Raw genomic sequence first — 18,840 nt, forward strand, 5'->3', positions numbered from 1 at the left:
GTGAAATGTCTTAAATTCTTTCTCATTAAAAATTAGATTATTTGTGTCCCTATGGGGTTGAAAAATACATATTTTTCATTAGACACATTTTTTGCCAGTATTTTCTGATATTCTGTGGCTTGCCTTTTCATTTTTTAAAAGTGTCTTTGGAAGTGCAAAGGTTTTAAATTTTGATGAAATCAATTTTCCTCTTATAGTTTGTGCTTTTATGTCCTATTTAAGAAATCTTAGTTTAATTCAGGAGTCCTATGCTTTTTCCTATGATTCTTCTAGAAAGATTATAGTTTTAATTCTTAAATTTAGGTCTCTGACCTGTTTTATTTACTTACACACATACATATATACATATTTGCATATATCACATATGCATACATACATCATATTAATATGATTATACAAATCTTCAAGCATCATTTAATGAGATATTATTCTGTATTACTGTAAAAAAATTAATTGACCATGTATGTATGGCTCTATTGCTGGACTGTCTCCATTCTGTTTCATTAATTTAAATATCTCTCTGTATACTCTTACCTCATTGTCTTGATTACAGTAGGTCCTAAAATCAGATAGTGTGAGTCCTCCAACTTTGTTCTTTTTCAAAATTGTTTTGGCTGTTCTAGGTCCTTTGCTGCCAACTTCTGTAAACTAATTTGCTTTTATTTGGATTGTGACTGTGTTAAATTTGTGGATCAATTTTATAAGAAGTGGTATCTTAACATCATATTTTTCTCTGTTCATATAGATCTAATTTTTTGCAGCAGTGTCTTAGAGTTTTCAATGTATACTTCTTGAATATGTTTATTAAATGTATTGCTAAGTATTTAATGTATTTTATACTATTGTAAAGGTAATTTTTGTACTCTTTTTTATAAAATATATTCCATTGATGTGAGAGAGAGAGAAAGATTGGAAGGGAGAAAGAGAAGCATCAACTCGTTGTTCCACTTAGTCGTTCCCTTTAGTGTATGCACATCAATTGCTTCTCCTATGTGCCCTGATCGAGGTTCAAACTCCACGACTTGTGGGCCCAACACTCTATCCACTGTGAAACCCAGCCAGGGCAAGATGACTTTTTTTAATTTCAATTTGTTTGTTCATTCTAAGTTGCGTTAAGAAATTTATCAGTAGATAACGCATCATCTTGGTATGCTGTCATGGGTTCAATCTCGGGTCAGGGCACCTATGAGATGCAGTCAATGAGTGGACAACTAAATGGAACGTTGAGTCGATGCTTTTCTGTCTCTCTGTCTCTACCCTTTCTCCCCTTCTTTCCTCTCTCTCTCTCTCTCTCATATCAATGGAAAAACATTTTTAAAAAGAAATTTTATTTCTTTTTATTGTGGTAAAATTTATATCATTTATCTTAACTATTTTTTAAAACATTTTCCGGTCTTGGCCAATTAGTTCAGTGGATAGAGCATCAGCCAGCATATGGACGTTAATTCCTGGTCAGGGCACACAAGAGAAGCAACCATCTGCTTCTCTCCCCTCCCTCCCCCTCTTCCCCTCCTCTCTTCCAGTAGCCAATGGCTCAGTTGGTCTCAGTGCGCCAGCTGGTTGATTTGAGCATCAGCCCCAGATGGGGGTTGCCAAGTGGATCCTGGTTGGGGCACATGCGGGAGTCTGTCTTGCTATCTCCCCTCCTCTCACTTAAAAAATTTTTTTTCTCTTTGACTTGAGAGAGGGAGAAGGGGGAGATACTTAGTTGTTCCACTTAGTTGTTCCATTTAGCTGTGTACTCATTGATTGCTTCTAGTACATTCCCTAACCTGTGACCTTGGTGCTTCTGGATGATGATTTACCCACTGATCCACCTGGCCAGGGCCTTAACTATTTTTAATTGCACAGTTCTTTAGTGTTAAGTATAGTCACATTGTTGTGCAGCTAATTTCCAGAACATTTTCATCTTACAAAACTGAAACTCTATACTCATTAAACAACTCTCAACTCCCACCCCCACCCTCTGGCCACCTACTTTCTGTTTCTCTAAGTTTGAGTTATTTAAATACCTCACATCAGTGAAATTTTAATTTCAATTTTTATTTCTACATTGCAAGCTTATAGTTATTTAGGTGACCTTTTTATATTGACAGTGTCTCTTGTGATCTTGTCAAATTCAAACTAACAAATTAGTTCTAGTAGCTTTTTGTGTGAATTCCTTGGATTTCCTACATACAGGATATATCACCTGGAAATAATGAGAGATTTACTTCTCCCTTTCTAGTCTGGCTGCCTTACTTATTTATTCTTTTTTTTTACTTGCCTCATGGCACTGACTGAGCCGTCTAGTACAATGTCGAAGTGAGAACAGATATCCTTGTCTTGTGCTCAGTCTTAAAGGAAATCATTCAGGTTTTCACCATTAAGTGTCATGTTAGCTTTACCTGAGTGTAGACGCCCTTTATCTAGTTGAAGAGGTTCCCTTCTGTTCTTTGTTTGATGAGAATTTTTATCATTAATGGGTACAGAATTTTGTGAAATGTTTTTTATGCATGTATTGAGCTGAACATATGGCTTTCTTAGTAGTCTGTTAATAAGGGAAATTATGTAATACACAGTTTCAATCGTGTTCCAGGATAAACACTACTTGATCATGATGCACCTTTTAAATCTATTGCTGGATTTGATTTGCCAAATTTTTGTGAAGAATTTTTGTGATCATGTGTATAATCATTGGAGATATTGGTCTGAAGCTTTCTTGTAATGTTGTCTGGTTTTGGCAGCAGGGTAATACATAAAATTAATTATGATTTTTTTTTTCCTACCCAAGTTTATAGATAATTAATGTTATTTCTTCCTGAGTTGTTTTCTAGAATTTACCATTGATGCCATCTGGGCCTGGCATTTTCTTTATAGGAAAGATTTTAACTGTGAGTTAAATTTCTTTGTGGATATAGGGCTCTCAGGTCGTGTTCAGAGTCCTCTCTGTCTCGGCGCCTCCTCTTGGATATCTTGCTCCCCACAACCTTGCCGTCTTGGCCTTGCTGAAGTCGGAACTCTGCTTTTCTGAACTTAGCAAGATCCCAGGGCTGTTTGTTTCCTTTCCCTCTGCTGTAGCCTGGAAACTCTAGGAAGTAAGTAGGGTCAAATGAATGCCTTAATTAATTTATTTCCCTTCATTCAAGAATCATTATCCTGTGCTCCCTATCATCCAGTGTCTGAAAACCATTGTTTCACATGTTTTATCCAGGTTTCTAGAGTTTTGACAGAAGGGTAAATCCACTTTCTGTTACTCCGTCAGGTCCAGGAGGAGACGTCTCTTTGATGATTTTTCTATTGATGTATTTTTTATTCATTTGTAAGAATCCTGTCATATGTATTCTGAATCTTCCCTCTGTTTTTCATTTGACTTAAAAATTTTTTTTTTCTTTTGTGACAAGAGACAGAGAGAGGGATAGACAGGGACAGACAGTCTAGAAGGGAGAGAGAGATGAGAAGCATCAAATATTTGTCATGGCACCTTAGTTGTTCATTGATTGCTTTCTCATATGTGCCTTGACTGGGGGGGGGGGGCTACAGCAGAGCGAGTGAGACCTTGCTCAAACCTTGGGATCAAGCCAGTGACCTTGGGCTTTAAGCCAGCGACCTCTGGGCTCAAGCCAGTGACCATGGCATCATGTTTATGATCCCACGCTCAAGCCAGTGATCCCGTGATCAGGCTGTAGAGCTTGAGTTCAAGCCAGGGACATTGGGGTTTCAAACCTGGGTCATCTGCGTCCCAGACTGACGCTCTATCCATTGCGCCATCGCCTGGTCAGGCTTCCCTCAGTTTTTCATTTGCCTTTTAATTGGTGTATGGTGTTATTAAATGTTTATTAATTTTTTTCTTTTAAAAAAATTTTTTTTGAGAGGAGGGGAGGCAGAGACAGACTCCTGCATGTGCCCCTACTGGGATCCACCTGGCAAGCCCACTATGGGGTGATGCTCTGCCCATCTGGGGCGTTGCTCTGTTGCTCAGCAACTAAGGTCTTCTTAGTGCCTGAAATGGAAGCCATGGAGCCATTCTCAGCACCCTGGGCCAACTCACTCCAATTGAGCAGTGGCTGCAGGAGGAGGAGAGAGATAGAGAGAAGTGAGTGAGAGGGGGAGGGATGGAGAAGCAGATAATCGCTTCTCCTGTGTGCCCTGGCCGGGAATTGAACCCAGGACATCCACACACCAGGCTGATACTCTACCACTGAGCCAAGTGGCCAGGGCTGATGTTTATTCATTTTTAATTGTTATGTAATCACACCTTTTGATTTTATCCTTTATGCTCTTTATGTTTGTTTTGTACTTAGGAAAGCTTTCTTTCCACTACATACATATCCGCCTATATTTTCTCAGAGGTCCTTTGTGATTCATTTTGCTTAAGAAATAATTTTTTAAATGGATTCTGGAGAAATGATTTATTTTGTATTTTGTTTTATTTTACTGGTGTGAATAATGCATTTGAAAACAATTTTTTTTAATTTTATTTTTATTTTATTTATTCATTTTTAGAGAGGAGAGAGAGAGAGAGACAGAAAGGGAGAGAGAGGAGAGAGAGAAGGGGGGAGGAGCTGGAAGCATCAACTCCCATATGTGCCTTGACCAGGCAAGCCCAGGTTTTGAACCGGCGACCTCAGCATTTCCAGGTCAACGTTTTATCCACTGCGCCACCACAGGTCAGGCTGAAAACAATTTTGAGCTCGTGTATTCTATAACTCAGCATACTATATATTTTAAAAGTTTGGCTTTCTTATTTTACTATTTTACTGACTTGAATTTGGTATTGAATATATTTGAAATAGTTTTTTTTTTTTTTTTCTTTTCATTTTTCTGAAGCTGGAAACAGGGAGAGACAGTCAGACAGACTCCCGCATGCGCCCGACTGGGATCCACCCGGCACGCCCACCATGGGGCGACGCTCTGCCCACCAGGGGGCGATGCTCTGCCCATCCTGGGCGTCGCCATATTGCGACCAGAGCCACTCTAGCGCCTGGGGCAGAGGCCAAGGAGCCATCCCCAGCGCCTGGGCCATCTTTGCTCCAATGGAGCCTTGGTTGCGGGAGGGGAAGAGAGAGACAGAGAGGAAAGCGCGGCGGAGGGGTGGAGAAGCAAATGGGCGCTTCTCCTGTGTGGCCTGGCAGGGACTCGAACCCGGGTCCTCCGCATGCTAGGCCGACGCTCTACCGCTGAGCCAACCGGCCAGGGCTGAAATAGTTTTTTATGTCCAGAGTTCTTTGGCTTTATTTTCCTGGGAGCAGAACCATCTCTCTCTCTCTCTCTTTTTTTTTTTTTTATCTTTCTGAAGCTGGAAATGGGGAGGCAGTCAGACAAACTCCTGCATGCGCCCAACCGGGATCCACCTGGCATGCCCACCAGGGGGTGGTGCTTTGCCCATCTGGGGCATCGCTCTGCCTCTATCAGAGCCACTCTAGCATCTGAGGCAGAGGCCATGGAGCCATCCCCAGTGCCTGGGCCATCTTTGCTCCAATGGAGCCTTGGCTGTGGGAGGGGAAGAGAGAGACAGAGAGGAAGGGGGGGTGGGGTGGAGAAGCAGATGGGCACTTCTCCTGTGTGCCCTGGCCGGGAATCGAACCCAGGACTTCCACACGCCAGGCTGATGCTCTACCACTGATCCAACCGGCCAGGGCCAGAACCTCTTAGTGTTGGTTGCAGAGCCTGCTTTCCCCACAGTTGTACATTCCTTCTCAGTCACTTTCTGAATCCTCCTCCTTCTCGTCCCCGTTTCTTTCCTACTTTCCTTCACTCCTCCCATGGCCCCCATTTTCTCTCACTCTTTTTCCTCCTGTGTAATAACTCCTTTCTCTTTACTAGCTTTCTTCCCTTACTGTTTTTTTCCTCCTATTTCTCCTGTTTACCCCCCCCCCCCTTCATCCTCCCTGCTTCTTATATAGATAGGACAGATAATATAGTTAATTGTACCTATGTCAAGACTGTCTAGCAAATATTAGACCCTCACTATATATTTACTGAATAATAAATAATACATTTTCACAGGTAGTAAAGAAATCTCTTACTCAGTTTTTTCCTGGCACCTGTGACAAGTCAGTTTAATGAACATTGTGAACTTACTATATGCCAGACACTGTGCTATGTTCTTGAATCACAAAGATGAGATTAAGACATAGGTTCTGCCCTCCAGGAATTTATATTATGGTGAGAGAGATGAACAATAAATAGATCATTTTAAATCTTTATGCCAGTACATAGAAGAGGAACATTCTATCCCAACCCAGAAGTTCAGGGAGAACACTTGCTGGAAAGGATGGTAAATAAGATCTTGCAAGATAAAAAAAAGTAGACCTGACTGGTGGTGGTGCAGAGGATGGAGCGTCAGTCTGGGATGATGAGGTCTCAGCTTCAAAACCCCAAGGTCGCTGGCTTGAGTGAGGTCTCATCCAGCTTGTGCGCAGGGTTATTGGCTTGAGCGTAGGATCATAGACATGACCCCATGGTCGCTGGCTTGAGCCCAAAGGTAGCTGGCTTGAAGCCCAAGGTTGCTGGCTTGAGCAAGAGGTCACTGGCTTGGCTTGAGCTCCCCAGTCAAGACACATATGAGAAGCAATAAACAACAACTAAAGTGCCACAGCTATGAGTTGATGCTTCTCTAATCTCTCTCCTTTCCTGTCTCTCTCTCTCTCCCTCCCCTTCCTTGTCCTTCTCTCTTGAAATAAACAAAGAAAATAAAAATCTTTTAGAAAAGATAAATAAAAGTAGGAAGGGCAACAATATGAATATACTTAACAATACTGAACTGTGCACTTTAAAATGATTAAAAGACTAAAATTTATGTTATGTGTATTATCTCAAAATAAAAGAATAAGAAAGGCATTCCAGGTAGAGAGAGTGGCATTATCAAATTGAGACCTAAAACACTGACCACTCCATAGGAACTTTGATGATGTATAGTCCTTTCTAATGTCTGGTTAATTATTTCAAATTGTGTATTTACCTTCATTTTTCTCTTTTTTCCTCAGAATTGGGTAGCAGAAATTAAAAAAGAAGAAAATAAAATACACGTTAGTGAAACCGAACCATTTCCAGTAAAGGAAGAAAATCTGCCTCCAGTTCGTGGTTCAAACAGCTGCCTTCATGTTGCCAAAGTAGGGCTTTCGGTGTGGGGTGTGGTTGGAGGGGGAGAAGGCTGTTTAGTAAGAGTCTCAGTTTAGTCAGTGTCGCCAAAGTGGGAGAGCTGGGGATCTTTTTTCAGCTGGCCATGTGCTGTTACCTCCCTGTGTGCACTATATTTCATCACCTGGAAATCAAAATGAAATAGCTTTTCCTTTTGGAGACTTGCATCTTGGATTTCCTGCCTTTCTTCATTTTTCGTTTGCTGTTCTCTCTCTTTCTCTCTTCTTTGACCAGTTTTGATGAGCACATAAGATCCAATTCAATGTGTGAGAATTTCAGGGAATAGTTTTATGTATCCAGTAGAGGTAGAGAGGAAATAGTTCATTACATAGTTAACTTTGAATTTAAAGTACTAAACAGATACTTTTAGGCAGTTACAGAGGTCATTCATTTTTTAGTGCATGATATTTTCCCTTATCCCAGTCCCTTTGATTATTTCTCTGTGGCTGATCCTTGCTTTGCTATGTAGACCTCTCCTTTTTAACCTGTGGGTTCCATAGAAAAGGGGCCTGTTGGAGTTCCAGGTCCCTCTACTTGACTTTAAGTAGTTAAGTTGGAACTAAACTTCTTGGCATCCACCTGACGCTGTTATTACAGAACCTAGCCCTTGTTTCCAGGATACTGGGAGTCTCTGAGCTTTCACATGGCTCACATGTTCCATTTCTTTCTGCCCTCCTATTTTGCTATCATTCAGGAAGAATGGCTATCTGCATCTTCATTCTGGGTTTACTCATTCTTGTTATCCTCATCTTTTCTTTGAATCCTCAATTTCATTCAACCATAGCCCTTCTTCACTCTGCCCTCTGATCATTTACCTTCCTGTATCTTTTTACCCCCTATTAGGAATTACCCAGGTAATTGAGGTACACAATACTGTGGTAAAGATGCCACTATCTGTAATCAATGAATTAGTATTGATTGAACACCCATTATGTGCTAAGTCTGTCCCCTAAATATATATATAATGATGAGTAAGAGTTGATCTTTGCTATCAAAGAGCTTATAGTCCAGTGGGATAGACAGACTAGTGGTGCAGTGGTTTCCAAAGAATGCTCTGTGGACCCTGATCATCCCCGAGATCCTTCCGGGGCATCCAGAAAGTCAGTGCTGTTTTACAAAATCATGCTAGTGCTTTGACTTTTTTGCTGTGTTGACATTTGCACTGAGGATAGAACTGCTAGTACCTTAGCCCAGATCAAGGCAGTAGCACCAAACTGTACTGTAGTCACTGTTTTCTCCACTGCTGCAAAATGCCAGTTAAACATAGAAATGTCTTCGATGAAACAGTAAAACTTACTTATTTTGTTAAATCTTGAATCTCAAAGACAATCTTTTTAATATTCTGTGTGACAAAATGGGAAGTAAGCAGAAAGCATTTCACTGTGAAGTGGAATATGATTGTTATCTCAGGAAAAGCACTTGTATGATTGAATTGCCAGCTTAAGTCACCACTTTTTCCTGGAATATCTTCCTGCAGAAGTTCGTGTTTACTCAGACTTGGGTTTTTGGCAGACATTGCACTGAAAATGAATGAGTGGGCCTGTCACTTCCAGGAAAACAACTGATAATGTCTTTTGCCAGTGATAACACCTGAGCTTTCAAGTATCATTTCAAAGTATTTCATATTCTTATGTGGCTCTTGAATACCTGCTCAGGACAAAAATGAATTTCTTCTTAAGGAGCATACTTAGACTTTTTGATGAGCTCCATGAAGATAATTAACATACAGTTTTTAACTGTATAATGAAATGTATGAATATTTGGAAGATTTGCTTAACTCCACATGACCAATGCTCAATGTTACAAAACCATTCAAAATGGTTTTAGATTATGGTTAACTTTTAAGAAACCATTTAAGAAATTATTTTATTGCTTCATATTCATTTTAAAATATCCCCTAATTTTTGTGAGCAGTATATTATTATGTTAATAATTTTTTTTTCCTTTTTGTGTTTTTTGAAGCTGGAAACGGGGAGGCAGTCAGACAGACTCCCGCATGTGCCCTACCGGTATCCACCCGGCATGCCCACGAGGGGGCGATGCTCTGCCCATCTTGGAGCATCACTCTGCCGTAACCAGAGCCATTCTAGTGCCTGAGGCAGAGGCCACAGAGCCATCCTCAGCGCCCGGGCCAACCTTGCTCCAATGGAACCTTGGCTGCGGGAGGGGAAGAGAGAGACAGAGAGGAAGGAGAGGGGGAGGGGTGGAGAAGCAGATGGGCTCTTCTCCTATGTGCCCTGGCTGGGAATCAAACCCGGGACTCCCGCACACCAGGCCAATGCTCTACCACTGAGCCAACCAGCCAGGGCCTTATGTTAATAATTTTAATAATAGAATTACTATAACTTCAAGATACCTAGTTTTCTTATTCATTCAATTTGTGTATCTTACTCCTATAATACTTCATATTGCATTTTTAATAAAACCTACTAATCTTGTATTATATATGTCTCATAAAGTATGATTTTATATTTTTAGGAAAAATATTCTAAAAGTAGACCAGCTAAAAAGAAAATTCCAAGGGATTATGCAGAGTGGGATAAGTATGTTTTATATTTCTGTGTTTTTTTTTAATTTATTTTTTATGTAAGAGGAAGGGAGACAGAGAGACAGACTCCCACATGCGCCCTGACCAGTATCCACTGGGCAACCCCATCTCGGTCTGATGCCCGAATCGATCAGGCTATTTTTAGCACCCGAGATGGATGCACTGAGACTAACCGAGCTATCCGCAGTGCCTGAGGCTGATGCTCAAACCAATCAAACCACTGGCTGCAGGAGGGGAAGAGTGAAAGAAGGGGGAGAGAAGCAGATGGTCACTGCTCTTGTGTGCCTTGACTGAGATTTGGTTCTGGGATGTCCGTATGCCGGGCTGATGCTCTATCCCCTGAGCAAACCAGCCATGGCTTATATTTCTTTGTGTAAAATTTGTCACTGAAAGTTCTATACCTTAAAATACTGTAATAAATTCTTAATTATTACAAACCTGAATGTATCAAGAATACCAAGATACTTCAGTAGAATACTAAGAGTATATATGGTCTTAAGCACTCTTGATCTTTTTTTTTTTTCATTAAGTGAAACTCATCTGTATCCTTTTGTTTATAAGAGCAACCAAAAATAGCTAATATAATTCTTACACCTATGCAAAATCAAAAGGACAAAAGTTTTAGGAGAAACTTGTCACAATTTTAATTACAAAATTCTGAACAGTTTAGGTCTGGTTAATATTTAAGTTCTCATTAAATTACATGGTTTCCAGGGAAAAATACAGATGACTTGTATTACAAACCTATTATGCAGTTTTGGAACACGTGTTTAAAGGCACAGTGATACAAAAAAAAGAATATCAATAATAAGTTTTATTTTATTATATAGTACTTTGTTAGTTTTTATTCTTTCTTTTAAGATTTGACGTGGAAGAAGAATGTTCAAAAGTTGATGAAGATCACAAAGAGAAAACTCGAGTAAACAACAAGTCACATTTGTCTAAAATTGAGACAAGATTAGACACAGCAGGTAATTGGGGAAAAAATAACAACTTAGTAGTCTTTAAATATTTTGAATTATAATAAAAGCTATCAAACTAGAAGACATTCCCTTTAAGTGGTGTAGTTATTCATTAAAAGTTTATGGATTTTCTCCTGAAGTTGAGCTTGTCTAACAAATTCAGATCTATCCTGTACTTAATTTTATGTGAGTAATAGTTATACTACTTAAATTTAGTAAAATTTAAAAATACAAACCTTGTTGTCAAGGTTTTTGTTTTTCATTCCTTTTTTATAATCCTTTTACCTTCAGATTACTCAAATTTATTTTCTTTTTGTCTCAAAATGAACTGATGGAGCAGTCTGTTTATTTTCATTTGAAGTCTATAGGCATATAGCACCTTTAAAGGGAAATAAAACCAATCATAAAAAAATCTTAATCCTCAAAAATTGTGAATGATTAAAGCAAGAGAGGAAACATTACTAAATTTAGAGAACCTTTTATTTTCTTTTAATGATTTAAAATTTTCTGTTAAAATAAGCATCCTTAGATTAAAAATTTTTTAAACATTCTATTAAGTTATATTTTTACTTAAAGCAGATAGCATTTGCTTCTAGGTTTAACTGAAAAGGAAAAGGATTTTCTTGCTACTCGTGAAAAGGAAAAAGGAAATGAAGCTTTCCACTCGGGAGATTATGAAGAGGCTGTGAAATATTACACAAGGTGAGCAGATTTTTGTTTTGGTTTAAACTTGCTATTAAAAAATGATGGTGTTTAAATTTAATTGTTGAAATGTTATGAATAAGCTAAATAGCCTATGTCAGAATCACTCAAGATATTGTATTTGTGGTTTATCATAAATTCACTTGTGTTTGCCTGTTGTTGTTTTTTTCAATACTTTCCTCAAAGCTCCCACCAACCCCTACTTCTGACAGAGGTCCTAACTTTCCTATTTTATAGGGAAAAAAGAAGCCATCTAAAAGGAACTCCAGATAGCATAGATCTAATCCTAGTGCCTATAGCACTGCCTCTCACCACAGGGCCTTTACATGTGCTGGATCTTCTGTCTAAAAATACTCTTCCCTCTTCTCATTATCTAGTTAAATCTTACTTATTTTTATATCTCAGTTTATGCCTCGCTTCTTTGGAGAAGTCTTCCCTGACTTCCCAAAATAGGTTAAATCTTCAGCCTAATTCATCCCCCACCATCATCCTCTTTCCTCCCCCCCAGTTTATAGGCTCTTATAGCAACCTTACTTCTCCTTTGTAGCACCTGCTAGAAGTACAATTTAAATTTGTGTGATTTAACACTAACTGGATGGACTCTTAAGCTCTGGAAGAACAGACTGCACTTGTCAGTTTTTTACACCATTGTGTATCCCCAGTAAAGTGCCTGCTTCATGGTATATGTTCAGTAAATACCTGTATGAACTTTTTTTTAGTAAGGTTTTTATTTATTGTTTTACAGGGAGAAGAGATGAGGGGGGTGAAGGGGGAACGAGAAGTATAGTTTCTGGAGTGCAGTTGTTCATGATTCACTTGTTGCTTGTCATATATGCCTTGACTGGGCAAGCCAGCGTTTTGAACCTATGACCTCAGCATTTCAGTTCAACACTCTATCCACTGCACCACCATAGGCCAGGCTTTACCTGTATGAAGTTTTGAAGCTCTTACAGCCTATAAAAAGTAGACTAAACCTGACCAGGCGGTGGCGCAGTGGATAGAGTGTCGAACTGTGATGCGGAGGATCCAGGTTCGAGACTCCGAGGTCGCCAGCTTGAACTAGGGCTCATCTGGTTTGAGCAAAGCTCACCAGTTTGGACCCAAGGTCACTGGCTCAAGCAAGGGGTCACTCGGTCTGCTGACAGCCCAAGGTCGAGGCATATATGAGAAAGCAATCAATGAACAACTAAGGAGCTGCAACAAAAAACTGATGATTGATGCTTCTCATCTTTCTCTGTTCCTGTCTGTCCCTATCTCTTTCTCTCTGACTCTCTCTCTCTGTCTCTGTAAAGAAAAAAAAATGTAGACTGAGTTCCTCATACATTAAGATACACTGTGCTTCTAGAATCACTAATGCTACCTTAGAACTAAACTCTGTACAACCTTCCTTGTAAACAACATGCTTTTAGTGTTGTGTCTCTAGAGAAATTTTTCTCGGACTGTTTATGTGAGCATACATGGTAAACAGGATATTAATGTACAGTATCAGTCATTCAGTACAGCCTCCCCTATTCAGCCAGTTATCAGCTCTGACATTGTTCTTTCTCTTGTAGATTTCCACCAGTGAAGAATGTCATGTTTAGGAAAGGGAACAACTTTTTCTTCTTTAGAGAAAGCATAGAGTTGAAGAAGTAAAGCATTGCATGATGGTTAAGAGAAGCCATACTGCCAGTTTCTGATCTTGGGAATATTCTTCATCTCTTGCCTCAGTTTTCTCACTGGGATGAGGTTGCAGCTGTGGGGATTAAATCAAACAACACACTAACAGGCAGGATAAAGTGGTGGTAAAGGGAAGCAGGTGATGGAGTGGACTGTTTGGGTCAGAACCCTGACTCTTCCTGTTACTAGCTTGTGGCCTTGGGCACCACCACTTTACCTTTCAGTTGCCTCTGTCTTCTCACCTATAGAATGAATGGGGAGAGCGGTAAAGCCTCCTGTATGGACTGTAATGAGGTTTAGATGAGTTTAGTGTTTAGTGCCTGGCAGTGGCAGTGGGAAGTGCTCATTGTCAGGTACTTATATTATTTCTTCTTACATGTATTTTCCATGTCTGATCTCTACCCACCCATGCAACTTCTTTAGCATCTTTTTTTTTTTTTGAGACAGAGACAGAGAGAGAGACAGAGAGGGACAACTAGGGACAGACAGACCGGAAGGGAGAAACATGAGAAGCATCAACTTCTATTTGTAGCACCTTAGATGTTCATTGATTGCATTCTCATATGTGCCTTGACTGGGGGGCTACCGCAGAGTGAGTGACCTTGGGCTCAAGCCAGTGACCTTTGGGCTCAAGCCAGCGACCCTGGGGTCATGTCTATGATCTCATGCTCAAGCCAGGGACCCCGTGCTCAAGCTGATGAGCCCATGCTCAGGCTGGCCATCTCGGGGTTTTGAACTTGGGTCCTCTGCATCCCAGTCCAATGCTCTATCCACTGCGCACTGCCTGATCAGGCTAAATTCTTCTAACTTCTTTATATTTGTCTTTTCTTAAATCCTTTATCTTTTTTTTTGTATATTTTAATTTTTCAATTACCGTTTACTTTTAATATTATTTTGTATTTTTTTAAAAAATTTTTTTTTTAGATTTTATTTATTCATTTTTATTAGAGAGAGAGGGGGGAGAGAGAGAGAGAGGGATAGATAGAGAGAGAACAGGGGGAGGAGCAGGAAGCATCAACTCCCATATGTGCCTTGACCAGGCAAGCCCAGGGTTTTGAACCGGCGACCTCAGCATTCCAGGTCGACGCTTTATCCACTGCGCCACCACAGGTCAGGCCTATTTTGTATTGATTTCAGATGTAAAGCATACTGGTTAGACAGTTGTATACTTTACAAAGTGTATTCCCCTGATATTTGTAGCACCCACCTGTGCTGTGCCTTACTTTACATTCCCATGAGTACTTTGTAATGCCAATCGGTACTTCTTACTCCCTTCTCTTTTTCCCCCCAGTCCCCTAACCCCCTTCTGCTCTGGCAACCAGTGCACTCTGTGTCTGTGAGTCTGTTTCACTTTCGTTTGTTTTTTCTTCAGCTTCCACATATAAGTGAAAACATATTTGTTTTTCCGTGACTAGTTTATTTTACTCAGCATAATACTCTCTAGGTCAATCCATGCTGTCACAAATGGGATGCTTTCATTCTTTTTTATGGGTGAGTAATATTTCACTGTAGATGTATCACAGCTCTTTAATCTACTTGACTACTCATGGGCACTTGGGTTGCTTTCATATCTTGGCTGTTGTAAATAATGCTGTGATAAACTAGGGGTACATGTATTGAATTAGTGTTTTGGAGTTCTTCAGATAAATGCCAGAAAGTGGAATTGCTATCTCATAAAATTAAAAATGAAACTGTCTTTATATTCATCTTTTCTAAGTTTAGTAAATTGATACTTTTGTGGCTTTCCATTTTCATCTTCTGTTCTTCTTCTGGTTTTATAAAATTCACTGCGCTGATACCCTTATCTTTCCTATATCTCAGTGTATGTTATTTCACAGCATTCCAAATCAGTTATTTTAAGAAAGTCAGGAAGGTTTTAAGTTCTTCTTTTTATTAATTGATTATATATATAGAGAGGGGGAGGGTAAATATTGGTTTGTTGTTCCACTTACTTATGCATTCATTGGTTGATCTTTGTGTGGGCCCTGGCCTGCTATTGAACCCACAACCTTGGCGTATCAGGACAACCATCTAACCAACTGAATTACCCAACCAGAACCAGAATTCTTTATTCTTTTGTGCTCATACCCTTCATCTAGCAAAATTTTCTCTCTGAAAGTCTGTATTTCTCATTCAACTGACTTCTCTGTTTCTCTCAATTCAATTCATTTAATAAAACTGAAATCATTTTCTTAGAGTTAGATCTATTTTTAGATTACAAACTAATTTTTATCAGTTAACACAATAACAACTTAATAAAGGATATTAGTTGTGGTTGGTTGCTCCATATTTTTGTGCTAGGAAATTGTCCCCGAGGAGTGTTAAAAAAAAAAGTGTTTGATATTTGCCATTAACTAAATTCATTTTTTAGGAGCTCTATGGTTATTTATAATTATATTCCCTTGTCACCTCTAAAGCTTGAGTCAACTTTAAACCTCTTAACTGGATATTGAAGTATCTGTCTAACTATTCATTTAGTATGTTTATAGAATTACAATTTATTAGTTTGGATGGTGCAGGCTGTAATAGTTTTCTAGGGATGCCATAACAAAGTACCACACACTCAGTGGCTTAAACAACAGAACTTTATTTTCTCACAGTTCTAGAGGCTGAAAATCTGAGATCAAGGTGTTGGCAGGGTCAGTTTCTTTTATACTTGATCTTAGCTGAAAGGCTGAGAAGTGATGGGGTTGGTTTCTTTTGAGACCATTCTTATTGATTTATAGATTGTTGTCTTCTCTCTGTGCCTTTAAGTGGTCTTTCTTCTGTGTGTGTCTATATTCTAATTTCCTCTTCTTGTAAAGACAACAATCTTTACAAGAATTAGTGTCCATCTACACAACCTCATTTTAGTGTAATCACATCTTTAAAACTGTCTGCAATTCAAACACTTGGAGGTTAAATACCATGTTATTAAATAACAAATGGGTTAATAATGAGATCAAGGAAGAAGTAAAAAATTTCCTTGGAAACAAATGAAAATAAACATGCAACAACTCAAAATTTATGGGACACAGCAAAAGCAGTCCTGAGAGGGAAGTTCATAGCATTACAGGCATACCTTAAGAAGCAAGAGAAAGATCAAATAAACAACTTAATCTTGCATCTAAAAGAACAACAAATAAATCCCAGAGGAAGTAGATGGAAGGAAATAATAAAGATCAGAGCAGAAATAAATGACATAGAGGCTAAACAATACAAAAGATCAGTGAAACCAAGAGCTGGTTCTTTGAAAAGGTAAACAAGATAGACAAACCTTTAACCAGACTCATCAGGAAAAAAAGAGAGAGATCCAGAAGATGGTGATGGAGTGGGTGGATGTTACAGCTCCCACCTCTCAGAACCAAAGTGATTGATTACAACTTGGGAACAATCATCTTGAAAAACCAATTTAGACTAAATTAAGAGGAATCTATAACCAAGCATCACCAACAACCACACTGAGACTGGTAGGAAGGGCAGAGATACAGAAAGGGCTGTCCAGGAGCAAGCAGAGACCCTGAGGGTCTCTCATGGCGGGGTGGGTTGCCCAGAGAATTGTGGGTCCTCAGTCCCAGGACTGGAGCCCCAGAGACTAGAAGAGGCATATAGACAGTATTTAGCTGAAAGAAGAGCCAGGTTACTGTTTGCGAGAGGGAGATGGAACTCTCAGACCTAGGCTTCATCTTAAAGGGACCATGCTGAAAACCTCGTTTACAGCCACTTACCCAGGGCTCTGCGAGCAGGAAGCACTGAGAGGACTGGAGTTGTGAGAGGAGAGTGTAGTCTCAGGGGCACAGGGAGAGACTGCGTGGGACAGCCACCCTAACCCCTGTACCGGGTCACTCCTCAAACCTAAAATGGCCATTTTTTCTGGGATAAGCAATGCCAGCAAAGGGAAGTAGTTACCCCGCACACCAGAGGCTCTCCTACTCCAATCAGAGCAAAGAGTCATTTAGAAGCAGGGGGCACATCAGGGACACAGGTTTTGAGTGCTGAGATCTGGGCTACACTGCCCCCCACGCTGCTGAGTACCCTCTGAAGGGTGGGCGGGCCCAGCTGTGGCAGCCATGGAGCTGGCAGCGGGGCGGGTGGTGGGGGGCGGCGGACCCCAGCAAGGCACCCTGCTTAGAGGCCCACAGGGTGGCCCACGCTGTGGCCCATGAGCCCGTGCTCCAGCAGTGCTGGTGCCCAAGTGCCTGAGGAGGCGGTGGTGGGGGCGGGCCACAGAAAGACCACACCTCGGGAATAGAGAGGCCGCACACACTGGCCAAGAGTAGATAAAAGCTAGCAGCTGATATTTACAATGGTATTTGGGCCCAGCAGAGGCAGCCACAAATTCTGATCACCTATAGCTCCAAGAAGATTGCTAAGGGCCAGTCATAAGCAGTGATCCCCACTGGTCTGTACCAGGTTTCAGCCAGGGAGGTCCAGGGCTGGCACATCTAGCAGCCAGATACGGACAGCATCATCTCAGGACTTAAAAACCCTAGTTAGAATGATATCTTAAGGAAGGACTCCTCACACCTGACCTAGCTAAGGCAGAGAAAATGCTGACACAAATAGCAAAAAGAGCCACAGCAGCAGACAAGTAGCACACAGTGGATTACAAACAACAGCGGAGGCCAACTCAAGAAGATCTAGAAACAACAAAACTGGAAGCTGGAGGCAGACAACACCAACCCTATACTCAGCTAGCTACACAAACTGCACACCCAAAGTAGCAGTCTATACACAGACAAAATGGGAAGACAGAGAAATGCAATCCAAATGAATCAACAAGAGAAATCCCCAGAAAAAGACCTGAATGAGATGGAAATAGTCAAGATACTGGATGCAGAGTTTAAAATAATGATTGTTAGGATGCTCAAGGCTCTTAGAGCAACAATGGATGGACATAATAAGCACCTAAAGAAAGAGATAGCAAGTATTAAAAAGGACATTGAAATCATAAAAAAGAATCAGAAATGACAAAATATCAGAAATGAAAACTACACTAGAAGGAATTAAAAGCGGACTGGATGAAGCAGAGGATCAAATCAGTGATTTAGAGGACTAGATAAATGAAAGCATGGAAGCAGAACAGCAAAAAGATAAGAGGATCAAAAAGTCTGAGGAAACTAGGAGAGCTCTGTGACAACATGAAGAGAAACAACATCCGCATTATAAGGGTTCCTAAAGGAAAAGAAAAAGAACAAGGAATAGAGAACTTGATTGAAGAAATCATAGCTAAAAATTTTCCTAAATTGATGAAGGAAAAAGTCACACAAGTTCAAGAAGCACAGAGAGTTCCATTAAAGAGGAACCGAAAGAGACCTACACCAAGACACATCATAATTAAAATACCAAAGTTAAGAGATAAAGAAAGAATACTAAAAGCTGCAAGAGAAAAGTAGTCAATCACCTACAAAGGAGCCGCCATCTGACTTTTCAACAGAAAGAGTTGAGGCCAGGATGGAATCACAAGAAATATTGAAAGTCATGCAAAAAAAGAGCCTACAACCAAGACTTCTTTATCTAGCAAGGTTGTTGTTCAAAATTGAAGGAGAAATAAAAAGCTTCCCAGACAAAACAAAACAAAAAACTCAAGGAATATATTACAATCAAACCAATGCTGCAAGAAATGTTAAGGGCCCTGTTGTAAACAGATCAAAGGGAAAAAAATCTAGAAAAAGAGGAATGTAGATTTAAAGAATAAAATGCCAGTCAACAACTACTTGTCAATAATAACCTTAAATTTAAATGGATTAAATGCTCCAATTGAAAGACATAGGGTAGCTGCATGGATAAGAAAACAGGACCCATACATATGCTCTCCTCAAGAGACTCACCTCAAAACAAAAGATACACATAGACTAAAAGTGAAGG

The 18,840-nt window shown here is 40.0% G+C and overlaps 1 protein-coding gene across 3 annotated transcripts in view; it reads left to right on the forward strand.

Moving 5' to 3' along the window:
- The window catches only part of SPAG1 (sperm associated antigen 1), an 84,284-nt gene that overhangs the window by 10,749 nt on the left and 54,695 nt on the right, over window positions 1-18,840 (forward strand). For 2 of the 3 annotated variants that reach the window (XM_066379225.1, XM_066379226.1), the window contains exons 4-7: window positions 6,969-7,094; window positions 9,601-9,665; window positions 10,532-10,641; window positions 11,229-11,334. In XM_066379225.1, coding sequence (XP_066235322.1) covers window positions 6,969-7,094; window positions 9,601-9,665; window positions 10,532-10,641; window positions 11,229-11,334 — 407 coding nt within the window. Of the gene's footprint in view, window positions 1-6,968; window positions 7,095-9,600; window positions 9,666-10,531; window positions 10,642-11,228; window positions 11,335-18,840 lie in introns of those variants that run through there. The other variant, XM_066379227.1, reaches the window with a different exon arrangement.

The sequence above is a fragment of the Saccopteryx leptura genome, chromosome 3 (genome assembly GCF_036850995.1).
Source record: "Saccopteryx leptura isolate mSacLep1 chromosome 3, mSacLep1_pri_phased_curated, whole genome shotgun sequence".
Lineage (NCBI taxonomy): Eukaryota > Metazoa > Chordata > Mammalia > Chiroptera > Emballonuridae > Saccopteryx > Saccopteryx leptura.